General features: G+C 42.2%; 1 protein-coding gene across 1 annotated transcript in view; it reads left to right on the forward strand.

Moving 5' to 3' along the window:
- The first annotated feature begins 1,026 nt into the window (after nt 1-1,026).
- The window catches only part of LOC115143887 (vesicle-fusing ATPase), a 63,811-nt gene continuing 44,960 nt past the window's right edge, over nt 1,027-19,877 (forward strand). The window contains exons 1-3 of the mRNA XM_029684331.2: nt 1,027-1,157; nt 16,439-16,524; nt 18,234-18,333. Coding sequence (XP_029540191.1) covers nt 1,146-1,157; nt 16,439-16,524; nt 18,234-18,333 — 198 coding nt within the window. The 5' untranslated portion in view covers nt 1,027-1,145. The remainder of the gene's footprint in view (nt 1,158-16,438; nt 16,525-18,233; nt 18,334-19,877) is intronic.

Consider the following 19,877-nt stretch of genomic DNA (forward strand, 5'->3'; position numbering starts at 1 on the left):
CAGTTAACCCTAGGCCGTCATTGAAAATAAGAATTTGTTCTTAACTGACTTGCCTAGTAAAATAATTTTTTAAAATTGGGGGTGTCTTGCTAATTGCCTATAATTTCCACCTGTTGTCTATTCCATTTGCACAACAGCATGTGAAATGTATTGTCAATCAGTGTTGCTTCCTAAGTGGACAGTTTGATTTCACAGAAGTGTGATTGACTTGGAGTTACATTGTTGTTTAAGTGTTTTCTTTATTTTTTTGAGCAGTGTACTTTGTATCCCTCATTTACTCATGTGTTGTCTTTATTTTAGCAGTTACCTGTAGGTATGATGTTGAGCAAAAACATGATGGACCTGTTTCACTCGAGTGTTTACAGAAATACAGTGTCCACTAATATTCCACCAAAAGCAACTTGTGTATTTAGATTTTATATATATTTTTTATTGATATTTCACAGGTTTGAAATATAGCCCCCTATGCAGCATCCACAGCTTCACACAGTTTTCCAAAACCCCAAAAGTATTTCTAGTTTTGGTTTCTATACACATCAATATCAAATGTGCAGACGGTTCTTGCTGACTAACAATTACCAAGTATATCTGATGTTCAGATAAATTCAAATAAATATGTTTTCAAAAGTGTTTGCGTTCTCTTTTCTGTTTAGTGTTTTGATGGTCGGCCTATTTGCAATTCACTTTTCCATTTGACTTCATAAAATAATCTCTGACCATTTGTATACTAGCAAATTTGGAAATTCACATATTGAGAATAGGCATAAAAAAGTAATCCTGATAATGTACAATATTTTTGTTTTTGTTTATGAGCGTGTTAAAAACAACTACATATGCTCACAATATTGAAGCAGTTTATTAAATCGTTTGATTGTGCAGTTTCCGAAATATGTACACACCTGGAATAAATTTACCTGCGGAGTGCATATTTATATGCTGTCCCGCTGGGAAAAATGTCCAACAGTTTGGGTAATCTGTACCAAATATTGCAACGCCAAGGTGTGCGTGATGACATCATTTCGTAAGTCACGGCGATCCCTCCCACTTAGTCTGTGTAGCATTAGTGGAGTTCAACGATTGTGCTGTCAGCAGTGCTGGGAACATTTACGCTGAATTGTATTTGAAAAACGACAACAAACAGCAATATGGCCGGCCGGGTGAGTTTCCTTTAAATAAATGGCTTTAGGTAAACATATTTAGTCATAGATGAGAATGATAACAATGCTGTGTTTTAAGGATGTTTCAGCTAATAATTGCTACCGTTAGCTAGCTAGCTACCTCCAACACACACACACACACACACACACACACACTACTAGCCTGTGTGGCAGAGTACGTCATTAAAACCTCGGCCCGGAAGACGAGTAATCTTAGGGATAGTGTCCACTGCAAGCTATGTAATATCAAGCTAGCTACACAATACACTCAAATATTATCTCTCTATGCTGTATCTCTAGTCAGTCTCGAACAGGAAACCCCTTAGTGATAGTAGCTTGCTAGTTAAGCCAGCGCAGTATGAAAGGATACATCTAGCGAAACAAGTTTCATCTCTACTGCCAGCAAGGTTTGACCGCTGACTAACTTGTTGACTAGCTTTCAATACCAGGCAAACTAGATAGATAGTCCAGTGCCCACACACACTAGTCCCACCAGGGAAGTGAAATTGAAATGCCTGACTGCTGGGAAAGAGGCACAATAACAGAAAACGAACTCCTTTTTAGTCCAAATATAATTCAACATTAGCTAGAGCGTTCCACTTTCAAGATACTTGAACAATGTGGACTAGCTAGGTATCCACTGTCTGACAGTGGCACTGTAGCACAGATGAACCCCATTCATCTTTGACTGTAGAGTGTGAAATCTGTGATTGACACAATGTTATGATGAAGTAACTATGTTTATTTGTGGAATTTCTTTTCTTAATGTGTTTGAGCCAATCAGTTGTGATGTGTCAAGGTTGTGGGGTATACAGAAGATAGCCCTATTTGGTCAAATACCATGTCCATATTATGCCAAGAACAGCTCAAATAAGCAAAGATTACTTAGACATGAATGTCAGTCAATACGGAAAATTTCAAGAACTTTGAAAGTTTCTTCAAGTGTAGTCGCAAAAACCATCAAGCTCTATGATGACATTGGCTCATGAGGACCACCACAGGAAAGGAAGACCCAGAGTTACCTCTGCTGCAGAGGATAAGTTCAATAGATTTACCAGCCTCAGAAATTGCAGCCCAAATAAATCCTTCAGAGTTCAAGTAAAAGACACATCTCAACATCAACTGTTCAGAAGAGACTGTGTGAATCAGGCCTTCATGGTCGAATTTTTGCAAAGAAACCACTACTAAAGGACACCAATAATAAGAAGAGACTTGCTTGGACCAAGAAACCTGAGCAATGGACATTACACCGGTAGAAATGTGTCCTTTGGTCTGGAGTCCAAGTTGGAGATTTGTGTTCCAGCCAGCGTGTCTTTGTGAGACTCGGTGTGGGTGAACGGATGATCTCTGCATGGAGGTGTTATGGTGTGGGTATGCTTTGCTGGTGACACTGTCTGTTATTTATTTAGACTTCAAGGCACACTTAGCACAGCATTCTTCAGCGATTACACCATCCCATCTGGTTTGGGCTTAGTGGGACTATCAATTCTTTTTCAACAATGACCCATCACACCTCCAGGCTGTGCAAGGGCTATTTGACCAAGGAGAGTGATGGAGTGCTGCATCAGATGACTTGGCCTCTACAACCCCCTGACCTAAACCAAATTGAGATGGTTTGGGATGAGTCGAACTGCAGAATGAAGGAAAAGCAGCCAACAAGTGCTCAGCATATGTGTGAACTCCTTCAAGACTGTTGGAAAAGCATTCCAGGTAGCTGGTTGAGAGAATTCCAGGAGTGTGCAAAGGTGTCATCAAGATAAAGGATGGCTATTTGAAGAATCTCAAATATAAAATCATTTTGGATTTGTTTAACACTTATTTGGTAACTAACATGATTCTATATGTGTTGTTTCATAGTTTTGATGTCTTCACTATTCTAATACAATGTAGAAAATAGTCTTATAAAGAAACCCTTGAATGAGTAGGTGTTTTAAAACTTTTGACCGGTAGATGTAGAAAGTAAACAGCATAGTAGGTAAAATGCAGCTCAAATGTACTCAACCTATGCTTTTTTTTTCTGGCTACTTTTGCACCAAAGTGGTTTCTCTGAAAATCACTGACTGTAAGCATCACATTTTATTTTGATTTCAGTAATACCATCCTAAAAATATAAAAGATCGAGTCTGTATTTGGGGAAACAGCGCCGCCGTTCACCACAGCACCTTTGTTATTTTTGGGGGGGTTGTTGAAATGGAAGAGAGAAGCGTGTGTGTGTTCCCCCCCCCCCTCACAAAAAGGTGTTATTATTAAAATAAATTATAGTGGCTCTTGTGTGCACATCAAGTAATACCGTATACCCCGGTATGGTACAGTATGAAAATCTGTATACCGCCCAACTCTACCGAACACATCCTTTTCACATGGACAGGGTGTAGTGGAGCAGGTTGAAAGATTCCTTGGTGTCCACAACCCTAAGGATCTATCATGGTCCAAACACAACAACACAATCGTGAAGAGGTCACAACAACGCCTCTTCCCCCTCAGGAGTCTACACCCATTGTTTCTCCTCTTAATTTATTGGTGGGACGCCACAGTTAATGGCGCCGGAGGAGATGGCTGCCATTTTAATGGGCTTCTAACCAATTGTGCTATTCTGTGTGTGTTTTCATGTTTCACTTTTATTTGTACATAATGTTTCTGCTTCTCTTATGACTGAAAAGAGCTTCTGGACATTACAACAGCGATTACTCACCTCTGACCAAACAAAGATGTTTTATTTAATGAATCGGTGGTGAGAAATGTACGGCTCCTCCCGGACCAGGCCCAAATCCCCATCATTCGCATGAAGAGGAGATGCCAATACAGGGGGTGCATATCTGGGTGCTTGGTAAGAATTAGTTGGTGAGTGGATAATCTGCCTTTACCATCCGTTCTACTGGCTACCGTGCAATCCCTGGAGTATAAACGGGACATATCTTCTGTTTCGCATACAAAGCTCTCCCTCGCCCTCCATTTGGCAAATCTGACCATAATTCTATCCTCCTGATTCCCGCTTACAAGCAAAAGCAGGAAGTACCAGTGACTCGCTCATTACGGAAGTGGTCTGATGATGCGGATGCTAAGCTACAGGACTGTTCTTTTGCTAGTACAGACTGGAATAGGTTCGGGATTCATCCGATGGCATAAAGCACATCAGTAAGTGCATCGACGACATCGCCCCCCCCCCCAGTGACCGTACGTACATATCCCAACCAGAAGCCAAAGATTACAGGCAACATCCGCACTGAACTAAAAGCTATAGCCGCCGCTTTTTAGGAGCACGAGACTTGTAAGAAATCCCCATATGCCCTCTGACGAACCATCAAACAGGCAAAGCATCAATCCAGGACTAAGATCGAATCTTATTACACCGGCTCTGACGCTCGTCGCATGTGGCAGGGCATGTAAACTATTACGGATTACAAAGGGAAACCCAGCCGCGAGCTGCCCAGTGACACGAGCCTACCAGACGAGCTAAATGCCTTTTTTATGCTCGCTTTGAGGAAAGCCACACTGAAGCATGCATAAGAGCACCAGTTGTTCCGGACGACTGTGTGATCACGCTCTCCGTAGCCGACGTAAGACCTTTAAACAGGTAAACATTCACAAGGCTGCAGGGCCAGATGGATTACCAGGGCACGTACTCGGAGCATGCGCTGACTAACTGGCAAATGTCTTCACTGACATTTTCAACCTCACTCTGGCCGAGTCTGTAATACCCGCAATGTTTCAAGCAGCCACCACCATTGTCTCTGTGCTCAAGAATGGCAAGGTAACCTGCCTAAAGGACTACCGCCCTGTAGCACTCACGTCTGTAGCCAAGAAGTGCTTTGAAAAGCTGGTCATGGCTATCGTCAACACCATCATCCCAGAAACCCTAGACCCACTTCAATTTGCATACCACCCCAACAGATCCACAGATGATGTAATCTCCATTACAATGCCCATTCCCACCTGCACAGAAGGAAAACCGACAGCATTCTCACATAGGTTGACTACAGCTCAGCGTTCAACACCATAGTGCCCTCAAAGCTTATCACTAAGCTAAGGACCCTGTGACTAAACACCTCCCTCTGCAACTGGATCCTGGACTTTCTGACGGGCCGCCCCCCCAGGTGGTAAGGGTAGGCAACAACACATCTGCCACGCTGATCCTGAACACTGGGTTCCCTCAGGGTTGCGTGCTTAGCCCCCCCCCCCCCCCCGTACTCCCTGTTTACCCACGAGTGTATGGCCATGCATGACTCCAACACCATCATTAAGTTTGCCGAAGTCACAACGGTGGTAGGCCTGATCACTGACAATGATGAGACTAGAGGTCGACCGATTTATCATTTTTCAACACCCTTTACCGATTGGAGGATCAAAAAAAAGCCGATACCGATTAATTATCCGATATTGTTTTATATACACATACACACACACACAATTGAAGTCAGAAGTTTACATACACTTAGGTTGGCGTCATTAACTTATTTTTCAACCACTCCACAAATTTCTTGTTAACAAACTATAGTTTTGGCAAGTTGTTTAGGACATCTACTTTGTGCATGACACAAGTAATTTTTCCAACAATTGTTTACAGACACGTTCAATTTTAAGTGAAATAATATATCACAATTCCAGTGGGTCGGAAGTTTACATATACTAAGTTGACTGTGCCTTTTAACAGTTTGGAAAATGTCATGGCTTTAGAAGCTTCTGATAGGCTAATTGACATAATTTGAGTCAAATGGAGGTGTACCTGTGGGTGTATTTCAAGGCCTACCTTCAAACTCAGTGCCTCTTAGCTTGACATCATGGGAAAATCAAAAGAAATCAGCCAAGACCTCAGAAAAGAAATTGTAGACCTCCACAAGTCTGGTTCATCCTTGGGAGCAATTTCCAAATGCCTGAAGGTACCACATTCACCTGTACAAACAACAGTGCGCAAGTATAAACACCAATGGACTACGCAGCCATCATACCGCTCAGGAAGGATCACAAAGTCAGCTAATTTCCACTCCATTCATATGCAAATCATTTTGATTCATACACTGGCTTTTCTTTCTGCCATGTTTTTATTTTATACCTGCCCTTCCCTTATCTACACTGAAATAATATCATTTCATCATTCATTTTCATTTCAGTCTTCTATTTACCATGGATTTTTTTGTTTTATATCTCGCATTGCTCATTAGTACACCCTTGTGGTAGAATTCATATGTATCTATTGTAGGTCCTAGGATACAACAAAGAATAATGTGGAACAAATAAATACCACCAAAGTTTTACCTTCCAATAATGGACACCTTGTGAAACGGCTGTAAAAACCAACCTGGCATTTAAGATTAAGACAAACTTTTGATGTGTTTTGGTACACTTGTGTTCATTTTTTCCCTGATTTTTTTATTTTATTTCTTCACACACATGACAATTTAATACAATTTAAGAGTAAAATGCTGAATTCTGGTATGTGGTATATTGAGGAAGTGTTTGCTGTGTGGGTGGGAGGTTCTGCCTCTCACTTGCTCTCAGCAAGCAGCCAGTCTTGGAAGGGGGACTTGAAGAGGGAGACTGTAAAGTCCAGGCACTGCTGCTCTTTGTTCTGAGTGCTTCCAGTGCTAGTGTTTTTAGCCAATCTGTGTATCTCTCACATTCTGTGCCCAGTATGATAGAGCAAGAACATTTCTTAGAGGATAATGACAATAACAGTAGCTGTAGATGATGTAATGAAAAGTTGGAGGGTGGTTGGTAATGGAGGACATCAGGTGGATCACTATCATGCCAAATGAATTGTGAACTCACAGCATGCATTTTGTATTCGTGTATCATGATTTGTACCAATCCACAAACAAACACCTTTTTGATTTGTATTTCTAAATCGATATATAGCATTAGAATTGTTTTATAACTGCAGACGTTCAGGTTATTTCCAAGGACTTTAAGTAAAATGACTGCCATGAAGACAAAAATTATCACGAGTAGAAATTGATGATCCCATAAAAGTTGATCCCATTGATGCTGTTGACCTGGATCACTGGTTGCTGCGGAAAAGGAGGCGGTCAAAGGGGGTGACTGTAACTGGTGTGAAATGGCTAGCTAGATAGCGTTGCTCTGCAAGGGCCGCGGCTTTTGTGGAGCGATGGGTAACGATGCTTCGAGGGTGACTTGTCGACGTGTGCAGAGGGTCCCTGGTTCAAGCCCAGGTTGGGGCGAGGGACTGAGGCAGTAAGTACTGTTACAAAGTCTGTATGATATATCCTTCACATTTAGTGGTGCTATCACACTGGCCAGCTATAATTCAACTATTTGTGTGATGAACGGATGTACACTGCAATAGTGTTGCAAATACAGAGTAATCTTGGGCTTTCAATTATTTAAGTTGGACATACTATGGTTATGTATATGATTAACTCTTGGAACTCTAGGGGCAGTATTTTTGGAAAATAAACGTTCCCGTTTTAAACGGGATATTTTGTCAGGAAAAGATGCTAGAAATGCATATAATTGACAGCTTTCGATAGAAAACACTCTAACGTTTCCAAAACTGTAAAGATATTGTATGTGAGTATAACAGAACTGATTTTGCAAGCGAAAACCTGAGAAAAATCCAACCCGGAAGTGCCCCAGGTTTTGAAAGCGCTGCTTTCCAATGACTCCCTATTTGGCTGTGAATGTACCATCAACGAGCTTACGCTTTCTACGTATTCCCCAAGGTGTCTACATCATTGTGACGTAGTTTTACGCATTTCTGTTGAAGAATAGCCGTATGCGGGCACATTGCGTAAGTGGTCACATGGTGGCTCCGAGAGAGATTCTCACGTAAAGTACAGAGGTAGCCATTACTCCAATCGGTCCTAGAGAAAAACGAATTGTCCCGACGGATATATTATCAAATAGATATTAGAAAAACATCTTGAGGATGGATTCTAAACAACGTTTGCCATGTTTCTGTCGATATTATGGAGCTAATTTGGAATATTTTTCGGCGTTGTTTCCGGGCGATTTGTCAGCCAAACCTGAAGAACAAACAGAGCTGTTTCGCCTGCAAAAAGAACCTTTTGGGGAAAAATGAACTTTGGCTATCTACCTGGGAGTCTCGTGAGTGAAAACCATCCGAAGTTCATCAAAGGTAAACAATTTAATTTGATTGCTTTTCTGATTTCCGTGACAAGGTTGCCTGCTGCTAGCAAGGCATAATGCTATGCTAGGCTATTATAAACTTACACAAATGCTTGTCTAGTGTTGGCTGTAAAGCATATTTTGAAAATCTGAGATGACAGGGTGATTAACAAAAGGCTAAGCTGTGTCTCAATATATTTCATTTGTGATTTTCATGAATAGGACATTTTCTAGGGATATTTATGTCCGCTGCGTTATGCTAATTAGTTTCAGGCGATGATTACGCTCCCGCATGCGGGTTTGGGAGTCGCTAGAGGTTTTAATTAACATTATGTTTACCATACTATAATTTCTGCAGCCTTAAGTCAGGCATCAACATGGCCCAACGAGAGGCTGCCAGCGATTTATAGAAATCGCTTTCTATGGATACAAACCTTTTTTCTACGACTACAAATCGCTTTCTACTTGTCTTTTTTTGTCATCAAATCCCTGCCAAAAGTCAGGTGACCAAAGCACTTCCAAAGTAGAGATATGCAACTCCATATATGTGCAAATCTTTATGGCAGTCATTTTTACTTAAGGCTCTTCGAAATTATCTGCATTCAATTTCTTTTAGAACTGCAATATACAAATCAGAAGGTGGTTATTTGTGGGTAGCGATTTACATTTGTGGATTGGTACTTTATTTGTATAGATCATGATACATGAATACAAAATGCATGCTGTGAGTTCACAATACATTTGGCATGATATTGATCCCATAGATTCACATCTGGGTGTTGACAGAACCCAAAGGTCCTGGAGAACAGGAGCCGATTTTAAAGGGAACAGGGTAGGAGACCGAGACAAGCAAACACACAGGTTACACTTTTTACAGGGAGAACATTTAATGGATTAGTGCAGTGTTATAAATGGGAGGTATGTACTTTTAACACTTTTGGAAGGTATAGCCTACCTAAAGCTTTTCATCATTGCCTTGGAGGTGACCTTGCCAGTCTCGTCCTTGATGGGTGCCATACAAAACAAAAATCTATTTTTGGTTCCAAGCACCCTTTTTAATGGTTTTACAGAAGGGAGTTTAGAGTTAAGCACGCACTCTTCCTTTACTGACCTTAATGGGTATTGCCTCCACCCACTTGGTAAAGTGATCAGTCGCCGTCAGACACCAGCAGTTGCCGTTCCTGGATTTTGTGAAGGCTCCGATGAGGTCCACCCCTAACATTTAATTCTTAGTGTCATAGATTATGCAGATTTTCATATTTGTAAACATACTGACATACACACTATAATGTTGAACTCTGCTTTGGTAAAATACAGTAAACATTATAAAACAACTTATCAGGGCAAAATTTGAATTGGGACACTTACCGATCATGTTCCATGGTGAAACAACTTTGATGCGCTTCAACACCGGCGCCACAGTCTTTGCCCTCTCAAACTTCTGGCAGGCTAGACAGGGTACTGACCTTTTTTTAAGCTAAAAGTGACAAATTGAAACTTTTTGTGCACTCTGACATTCATTTAAATCATAATTTCAGATATAATAGAAAGTGATTTGATAAACAAAAGGTTATTTCACTTGCCCAGCTGTCCACCTCCTTGACAATTCCCTGTCAGAAGAAGCGTAGGTTGATTTATGGCAATCATGCGCTTCACTCCGAAATGGCCAGCGTGCATCTTGGTCAGCACGGCCTCCTCCTTAGTAGAAACCACCCTCCTGTGTGGCTGGCCATTCTTCCTTCGTAGGTACATATGATTGCCTAACAAGTTGGGAGGGAAGAGTTGAAATAAGTTTAAGTACATTTGCACTGCTCGCTCACTCTCGCCTCCCTCTGTCTTCCACTCTCTTCCCACCTCACTGTCCCTCTTTCACTTTACCCCCCCCCGTTTTAACTTATCGCTAGATACCTCAATATGACTGACATGTAACTATATCAGTGGAGGCTGCTGAGTGGAGGACGGCTCATAATATTGGTTTGAATGGAGTCAATGGAATGGTATCAACCACACCACTTGTTTGATACCATTTCATTTACTCCATACCTTATTATGAACCAGCCTCCACTGAACTATATGTATAGCAACATGTAGATGACCAACTAGCTAGATAGAAAATGGTTGAAAGATTGTTGTACATAGCTAAATCCGTCCAGTTGTCTAACAGAAGTTAACTTCTTAACGTTACCCTGAATTGTGAATTTCTCCGAATGTTGCGCCTCTTGTCGATCAGTGGTGCCTTCATAGTACTTTGCCTGATTGGAAAAATAGAAGAATCTCAGAGGGATGCCATTTGAAGTGCAAGCTAAATACAAAACAAAGCTACAATAAGTTACAGTAGCTAACGTAATCTAAATAAAACTGTCTAGCTAGCGACTGTAGCTGGCTAGCTGACTAGGCAGGCTGAGGTTAATAAGTACAGTAGCTAACGTCAATCTAAAAACAGCTTAAATGATTTAGTCCTATTTAAATCAGATTTTCTTGAAGCAGCAGGTTGTCACCGTCAAAAACACTGTTTTTGAAGAGCTATTTTTTGATAGAACCCAGCGACTCCCACTGTGACGTGGGTTGGGGGGGGGGGCACTTTTTGACAGAGGGACACTATTTGGCATGACAGGCCACCATTGATTTTGTTATGTTTGAGTCACTCGGACAACATAGGAACACAGTATAAGCTGTTGAAGGAATTGCAGGAAATCCCCTGCAGAAAAATAATTGGCATGATAAAAAAAATCAGACTGTAGCTGGCTCGCTGTCAGTTTAAGCTAGAGACCTTTGCATGGGCTGCGTCTCAATCCACTGCATCCGCCGATGTCGCTCTTCCACATCTGCGGTGAAAGGTGGCAGAACTAGTGTCGCAGACCATGAGACATCCCAAAATTCGGTCTTCTCACAAAAATGATCCCCACAAATCGTCGGTACATCCGATCTGCCAACTTCTGTCTGAACAGTTTGGGATACACGCTAATACATGACCCCTCTATGGAAATGTGACTCGCACGAACACGAAAACGTACAGTGCATTCGGAAAGTATTCAGACCATTTGACTTTGTCCTCATTTTGTTACATTACAGCCTTATTCTAAAATTTATGAAATTGTATTTTTTTCCCCCTCAATCTACACACAATCCTCATATTGACAAAGCAAAAACAGGGCTGTAGAAATGTTTGTGAAAATAAATGGAAATTTGACATTTTACATAAGTATTCAGACTCTTTACTCAGTACTTTTGTTAAAGCACCTTTGGCAGCGATTACAGCCTTGAGTCTTCTTGGGTATGACGCGACAAGCTTGGCACACCTGTATTTGGGGAGTTTCTCCCATTCTTCTCTGCAGATCCTCTCAAGCTCTGTCCGGTTGGATGGGGAGTGTCGCTGCACAGCTATTTTCAGGTCTCTCCAGAGAAGTTCAGTCATGTTCAAGTCGGGGCTCTGGCTGGGCCACTCAAGGACATTCAGAGACTTGTCCTGAAACCACTCCTGTGTTGTCTTGGCTGTGTGCTTATGGTCATTGTCCTGTTGGAAGGTGAACCTTCGCCCTAGTCTGAGGACCTGAGCTCTCTGGAGCAGGTTTTCATCAAGGATCTCTCTGTACTTTGCTCCATTCATCTTTCCCTCAATCCTGAATAGTCTCCCAGTCCCTGCCGCTGAGAAACATCCCAACAGCATGATGCTACCACCATCATGCTTCACCGTAGGGATAGTGCCAGGTTTCCTCCAGACAGGCCAAAGAGTTCAGTCTTGGTTTCATCAAACCAGAGAATCTTGTTTCTCATGGTCTGATAGTCCTTTAGGTACCTTTTGGCAAACGCCAAGCGGGCTGTTATGTGCCTTTTTACTGAGTGGTGGCTTCTGTATGGGCATTCTACCATAAAGGTCTGATTGGTGGAGTGCAGCAGAGATGGTTGTCCTTCTGGAAGGTTCTCCCATCTCCACAGAGGAGCTCTGTCAGTGACCTTCGTGTTTTTGGTCACCTCCCTGACCAAGGCCCTTCTCCCCCCGAATGCTCAGTTTGGCCTGCCAGCCAGCTCTATGAAGAGTGTTGGTGGTTCCAGACTTCTTCCATTTAAGAATGATGGAGGCCACTGTGTTCCTGGGGACCTTCAATTCCCCAGATCTGTGCCTCTACACAATCTTGCCTCGGAGTTCCTTGGACAATTCCTTCAACCACATGGTTTGGTTTTTGATCTGACATCACTGTCAACTGTGGGACCTTATATAGACAGGTGTGTGCCTTTCCATATCATGTCCAATCAATTGAATTGACTAAAATCAAGTAGAAACATCTCAAGGATGATCAATGGAACAGCATGTACCTGAGCTCAATTTTGAGTCTTATAGCAAAGGTTCTGAATAATTATGCAAGGTATTTCTGTTTTTAATTTTTAATACATTGGCAAAAATGTCTATACCTGTTTGCTTTGTCGTTATAGGCTGTTGTGTGTAGATAAAAGATCCTAGGGAAAACACTGCTGTACTTAGGACCCTATTGCAATTGCATGTCTCTCTCAAGATATATGGTCAAGCTTTCTATAGGTCGTTGTTAATAAAACGTCACAATAACTTGGTAAGGAGCAAGGAGACCCCCCTGCTCCAATAAAACCATGTGCCGTTTTCAAGGGATTGTTAAATAAATGTTATCTATTTGGTTGTAATATCATCACCTCTTGAATACCTATAGTCAAAGTACACATTTCTGATTATTCCATGCAAAACAATTGCGCACATTTAGCTCCATCATCAGAGTTGTACAGCAAGTAACTGCATACTTTTTCAAGATCAGTAAACATCAACCGATCATGTCATTTCAGATACGTGAAGGTCCCGATATCGCTCAATATTGGCCACAGTTAGTGAGTGCTGTAGAAGTGAACAATACCTGACAAGTATGAGTGGTTTAGGTTAATTTCCCATCCTGAGTGGTTCATGCCTGTCAAGCAGCAGAATGGCACAGAATGTTTACTTTGCAAGCTACCGTTAGAAGCTATGTACAGTTGTGGCCAAAAGTTTTGAGAATTACACAAATTAATTTTCACAGTCTGCTGCCTCAGTTTGTATGATGGCAATTTGCATATACTCCATAATGTTATGAAGAGTGATTAGATTAATTGCAATTAATTGCAAAGTCCCTCTTTGCCATGCAAATGAACTGAATCCTCCCAAAAATTTCCACTGCATTTCAGTCCTGCCACAAAAGGAGCAGCTGACATATCAGTGATTATCTGGTTAACACAGGTGTGAGTGTTGACGAGGACAAGGCTGGAGATCACTCTGTCATGCTGATTGTGTTCGAATAACAGACTGGAAGCTTCAAAAGGAGGGTGGTGCTTGGAATCATTGTTCTAACTCTGTCAAACATGGTTACCTGCAAGGGATGTGCCGTCATCATTGCTTTGCACAAAAAGGGCATCACAGGCAAGGATATTGCTGACCGTAAGATCGGATCATCAAGAACTTCAAGGAGAGCGGTTCAATTGTTGTGAAAAAGACTTCAGGGCGCCAGGATCGTCTCCTAAAGTTGATTCAGCTGCGGGATCGGGGCACCACCAGTACAGAGCTTGCTCAGGAATGGTAGCAGGCAGGCGTGAGTGCATCTGCACACACAGTGAGGCGAAGACTTTTGGAGGATGGCCTGGTGTCAAGAAGGGCAGCAAAGAAGCCACTTCTCTCCTGGAAAAGCATCAGGGACAGACCGATATCCTGCAAAAGGTACACGGATTGGACTCCTGAGGACTGGGGTAAAGTCATTTTCTCTGATGAATCCCCTTTCCGATTGTTTGGGGCATCCGGAAAAAAGCTTGTCCGGAGAAGACAAGGTGAGCGCTACCATCAGTCCTGTGTCATGCCAACAGTAAAGCATCCTGAGACCATTCATGTGTGGGGTTGCTTCTCAGCCAAGGGAGTGGGCTCACTCACAATTTTGCTTAAGAACACAGCCGTGAATAAAGAATGGTACCGACACATCCTCCAAAGAGCAACTTCTCCCAACCATCCAGGAACTGTTTGGTGACGAACAATGCATTTTCCAGCATGATGGAGCACCTTGTCATAAGGCAAAATTGATAACTAAGTGGCTCTGGGAACAAAACATCGATATCTTGGGTCCATGGCCAGGAAACTCCCCAGACCTTAATCCCATTGAGAACTTGTGGTCAATCCTCAAGAGGCGGGTGGATAAACAAAAACCCACAAATTCTGACAAACTCCAAGCATTGAGTCAGGATGTGGCCCAGAAGTGAATTGACACTCAGAGCCACTGAGTGTACAAAACATTAGGAACATCTTCCTAATATTGAGTTGCACCCCCTTTTGCCCTCAGAACAGCCTCAGTTCATTGGGGGATGGACTCCACAAGGTGTCGAAAGCATTCCACAGGGATTCTGGCCCATGTTGACTCCAATGCTTCTCACAGTTGTCAAGTTGGTGTTATGTCCTTTGGGTGGTGGACCATTCTGGATTCACACAGGAAATGGTTGAGTGTGAAAAATCCAGCAGCGTTACAGTTCTTGACACACTCAAACCGGTGCACCTGGGCACCTACGACTATCCTTTGTTCAAAGGCACTTTTAAATATTTTGCCTTGCCCATTCACCCTCTGAATGGCACTCACAATCCATGTCTCATTTGTCTCAAGTCTTAAAAAGTTTCTTTAAATCTACCTGATTTGAAGTGGATTTAACAGGTGGCATCAATAAAGGATCATAGCGTTCACCTGGATACACCTGTTTTAGTATGTGCCATTTGAAAGAGCATGTTCCAGTTTATACTGTGAATCGCTAGGAAAAAAATCTAGATGATTTTTAGGCCATATATCAGTCAGCAGAAGTTGGAGAGTGGAGGCATGGGTATTTGAACTCTTCAAAATATATTTTTCTGGAGATGTATAACATGTTACACTTGTAGCTCTTTGCAGTGTGAGAGGCTATGGCTTGTATAAATCACCATCATCCCTGTGGATAACTTATAGCTGTGATATATTACAAGGTTACTATCAACCGTTATGAGAAAGTTGCGTTGGCCTGGAAAATAGCTTCAAGTCCAAGGTGTCACGTTGCTAGAATTTTACCATCGCTCCTCAAAGAAGTAGCTAGGAGTAATGACTTTATTCTCAGGAAGATGCAAAACAACAACCCCGGCCTAGACAGTTGATTTCTTTCTTGAAATGTGCAATAGTTTAAGTTACACTGTTGGTTTAAACAGAATCCCTCAAGGGAGAACTTTAGCCTACACTTTATGAAATGGGGTTCATTTTTTGTTTGTTTTTTTGTTTTTGGTTAACAAACCTGAGTTTTGCATCTGTATGAGGCTTGTCAACCATCCTACATGTCTTCACTACCCACAAAGCCCTATTCCTCACTTATCTCTTTTCAGTTTACATCAATATATTTTCAATGCTTCCCTCCCACTTCTGGGGATATGTATGAATGGATAGCCAATAGCAGGAAAAGATTTTCCATCCAATCAAATTAGCTGGAGTGGAGGGACAACCCCATTCACTGCCTAGGCTAAATTGAATTCGTCTTAGACCCACTAACTCGCACAGAGGCAATATGGGAAGTTTGGCACACAGGCAAAAAAAACAATGTTTACTTAAAAAGAAGCGATCTGGTTTAAAAGATCGTAAGTTGACAATCGACATGGGAATGCAGTTTGTCCCATATGTAGCCTAGGCCTATCTGTTTGTTTGCTATACGCCTCCAAAATACACTTATCTCAATATTTTATTTAACCTGTAACTAGACCAGTCAGTTAAGAACAAATTCTTATTTGCAATAACGGCCTACCCCGGCCAAACCCGGATGACGCTGGGCCAGTTGTGCGCAGCCCTATGGGACTCCTAATTGCTGCCGGTTGCGATACAGCCTGGTTTCGAGCCAGGGTGCCTCTAATGAAGATCTCTAGCGCTGAGATGCAGTGCCTTAGACCGCTGCGCCACTCGGGAGCAATGTTGAGGAAATGACGCAGGTCCTTTCTACTGAACTGGATTGGAGCAGCCTTTAGTAGTACAATCTTTTCAAATAGCTGAAACTTACGAAAAGGCATAGGCCATGTGATACCACAGACAAGGGGTGTGAAAGGAAATATTTTCATTACACCATATCAATTGCAATTGGTATGTCACCGGGACATGTTCCTTAAAAAAAAAAAAAAACATTTTTGCGTATATTGAGTCTTTTTTTTCTGTTATTCTCCTTGCCAGACTATGCAAGCGGCGCGATGCCCAACAGACGAACTGTCACTTACCAACTGCGCAGTCGTGAGTGAGAAGGACCCACAGTTTGAACAGTAAGTAATGTGTGTGTGACCACTATATGGTTGTATGCTGTTTATGCATGTACGTGTGTTTTGATCCCCAGCCCTGAGGTGCCTCTGCCACATCAAAGGCCTGTGTGTGTGTGTGGCGGTAGATCACAGTGGATCACTGGGGCTCAGCTCTCTAGCCAGGATGCCAAAAGCCCCAGGGCTGTCACATTCTGTCTGTGGCTGCTCTGATTTCATTCTCTATCACCAAATAATGTTCTGTCTTTTCATCTCTGGCCTTGCAACTGTCCCTCTGGGGCAGGTGTGGGACTCACCAAAGCTCTTACCTGGTGAAAGAAGTAACCCACCCCAGCAGAAAAATGTCACCATGGAACATATGGTCTCGCTGTGTCTCTGTCGGGTCTTGAACCAATAAAGGGGATTCAAAAATTATCTCAATATCATGCTTGCTATCCATGTAAACATAATGTGGGGCAAAAAAGTATTTAGTCAGCCACCAATTGTGCAAGTTCTCCCACTTACAAAGATGAGAGAGGCCTGTAATTTTCATCATAGGTACACTTCAACTATGACAGACAAAATGAGAGAATAAAATCCAGAAAAACACATTGTAGGATTTTTAATGAATTTATTTGCAAATTATGGTGGGAAATAAGTATTTGGTCACCTACAAACAAGCAAGATTTCTGGCTCTCACAGACCTGTAACTTCTTCTTTAAGAGGCTCCTCTGTCCTCCACTCGTTACCTGTATTAATGGCACCTGTTTGAACTTGTTATCAGTATAAAAGACACCTATCCACAACCTCAAACAGTCACACTCCAAACTCCACTATGGCCAAGACCAAAGAGCTGTCAAAGGACACCAGAAACAAAATTGTAGACCTGCACCAGGCTGGGAAGACTGAATCTGCAATAGGTAAGCAGCTTGGTTTGAATAAATCAACTGTGGGAGCAATTATTAGGAAATGGAAGACATACAAGACCACTGATAATCTCCCTCGATCTGGGGCTCCACGCAAGATCTCACCCCGTGGGGTCAAAATGATCACAAGAACAGTGAGAACTGTGTAAAGGAAAGAATGAATGGGTCCATGTTTCGTGAGATTTTGAGTGAAAACCTCCTTCCATCAGCAAGGGCATTGAAGAAGAAACGTGGCTGGGTCTTTCAGCATGACAATGATCCCAAACACACTGCCCGGGCAACGAAGGAGTGGCTTCGTAAGAAGCATTTCAAGGTCCTGGAGTGGCCTAGCCAGTCTTCAGATCTCAACCCCATAGAACATCTTTGGAGGGAGTTGAAAGTCCGTGTTGCCCAGCAACATCCCCAAAACATCACTGCTCTAGAGGAGATCTGCATGGAGGAATGGGCCAAAATACCAGCAACAGTGTGTGAAAACCTCGTGAAGACTTACAGAAAACATTTGACCTCTGTCATTGCCAACAAAGGGTATATAACAAAGTATTGAGAAACTTTTGTTATTGATCAAATACTTATTTTCCACCATAATTTGCAAATAAATTAATTGAAAATCCTACAATGTGATTTTCTGGATTTTTTTTCTTCTAATTTTGTCTGTCATAGTTGAAGTGTACCTATGATGAAAATTACAGGCCTCATCTTTTTAAGTGGGAGAACTTGCACAATTGGTGGCTGACTAAATATGTTTTTTTTGCCCCACTGTACATATCATAGTTTTCTCTGTATGATATGATAGTGCTCTTCTCTATGTAGTCACGTGACCGTGAGAACCACGCCGACCCACAAGTTTGTGTTCACAGTGAAGACCCACCAGAGTGTGGTCCCGGGGACCATCGCCTTCAGTCTGCCACAGGTAGGAGACACCATCATGGCCTTCATAAAATAGGCTACACACACCGTGTTCAAAGCTATCCTTACTTGATAGATAAATGATACATTGACCAAGTCGAACCCACATGTTTTAGGGCGTTAATAACTAAAGTCATCATTTAATCGATGACGATGATAAAGTTGGTTTCTACAGGGTGTAGCGCAGTCACAATGTGTGGATGATCTTCTGACTGTATTTGACTTTAGCTGTCTGGCTTACTATGGCCCGTCCTGTGTGCGTGCTCCTCCTCCACTCTGTTGTCTCCTATCATGTCTGTCGCTGCTTTTGACCTTTGCTTGTCTCTGCCTGCTCTTTCTCCTTCTATAAACTCTGCAGCCACAGCCGGCACTCAGGTACTCCAGCAACGTCCTCCTTGGCCGGTCTTATTTCACAACTAGATTGGAGTAATGAACAGAAGCAGTTGTAAATAGGACCGTAGACATTTTTATAAGATTGTAGCAATGCGCTACATGATAACTCTTAGCTGGACATGAATCAATGGCCAAATGCGCCGTACAGTAGCTTAGAGCTTCGGCCGCCATGTAAAGTAGGTGACACGTGGGTTCAACTATCAGTCAAAAACCCTTAGCCCTGTCCGGACGGGTTTTTTTTAACCTGTTGTCGGACTGATCTTCTTGAAAGATGTTGTAAAATAAGACCGTGTTTAAGAGACAGCCTACATCACTGTCGTTGTCAGAACACCCTAGTTATCACTGATGGTTCATTGGAGGTGTACTGTCTAGTAGTTGCAAAAATACAGTATCAGTCAAAAGTTTGGACACACCTACTCATTTGACGTTTTTTCTTAATTTTTTTCGACTATTTTCTACATTGTAGAATAATAGTGAAGACAGACATACAATGAAATAACACATATGGAATCGTGTGTTATTTGGCACCTTTGCCTTAATCACAGCTTTGTACACTCTTAGCATTCTCTCAACCAACTTCACCTGGAATGCTTTTCCAACTTTCTTGAAGGAGTTTCCACATATGCTGAGCACTTGTTGGCTGCTTTTCCTTCACTCTGCGGTCCAACTCATCCCAAACCTTCTCAAATAGGTTGAGGTCGGGTGATTGTGGAGGCAAGGTCATCTGATGCAGCACTTAATCACTCTCATTCTTGGTCAAATAGCCCTTACACACCCTGGAGGTGTGTTGGGTCATTGTCCTGTTGAAAAACAAATGATCGTCCCACTAAGCACAAACCTGATTGGATGGTGTATTGCTATAGAATGCTATGGTTGCCATGCTTGTTAAGTGTGCCATGAATTCTAAATAAATCACTGACAGTGTCACCAGCAAAGCACCATCACACCACCTCCATGCTTCACGGTGGGAACCACACATGTGGAGATCATTTGTTTTCCTACTCTGCGTCACAAAGACACAGTTGTTGGAACCAAACATCGCAAATTTGGACTCCAGACCAAAGGACTGATTTCCACCGGTCTAATGTCCATTGCTCGTATTTCTTGGCCCAAGCAAGTCTCTTCTTCTTAATGGTGTCCTTTAGTAGTGTTTTC

Source organism: Oncorhynchus nerka, linkage group LG16 (genome assembly GCF_034236695.1).
Source record: "Oncorhynchus nerka isolate Pitt River linkage group LG16, Oner_Uvic_2.0, whole genome shotgun sequence".
Classification (NCBI taxonomy): Eukaryota; Metazoa; Chordata; class Actinopteri; order Salmoniformes; family Salmonidae; genus Oncorhynchus; species Oncorhynchus nerka.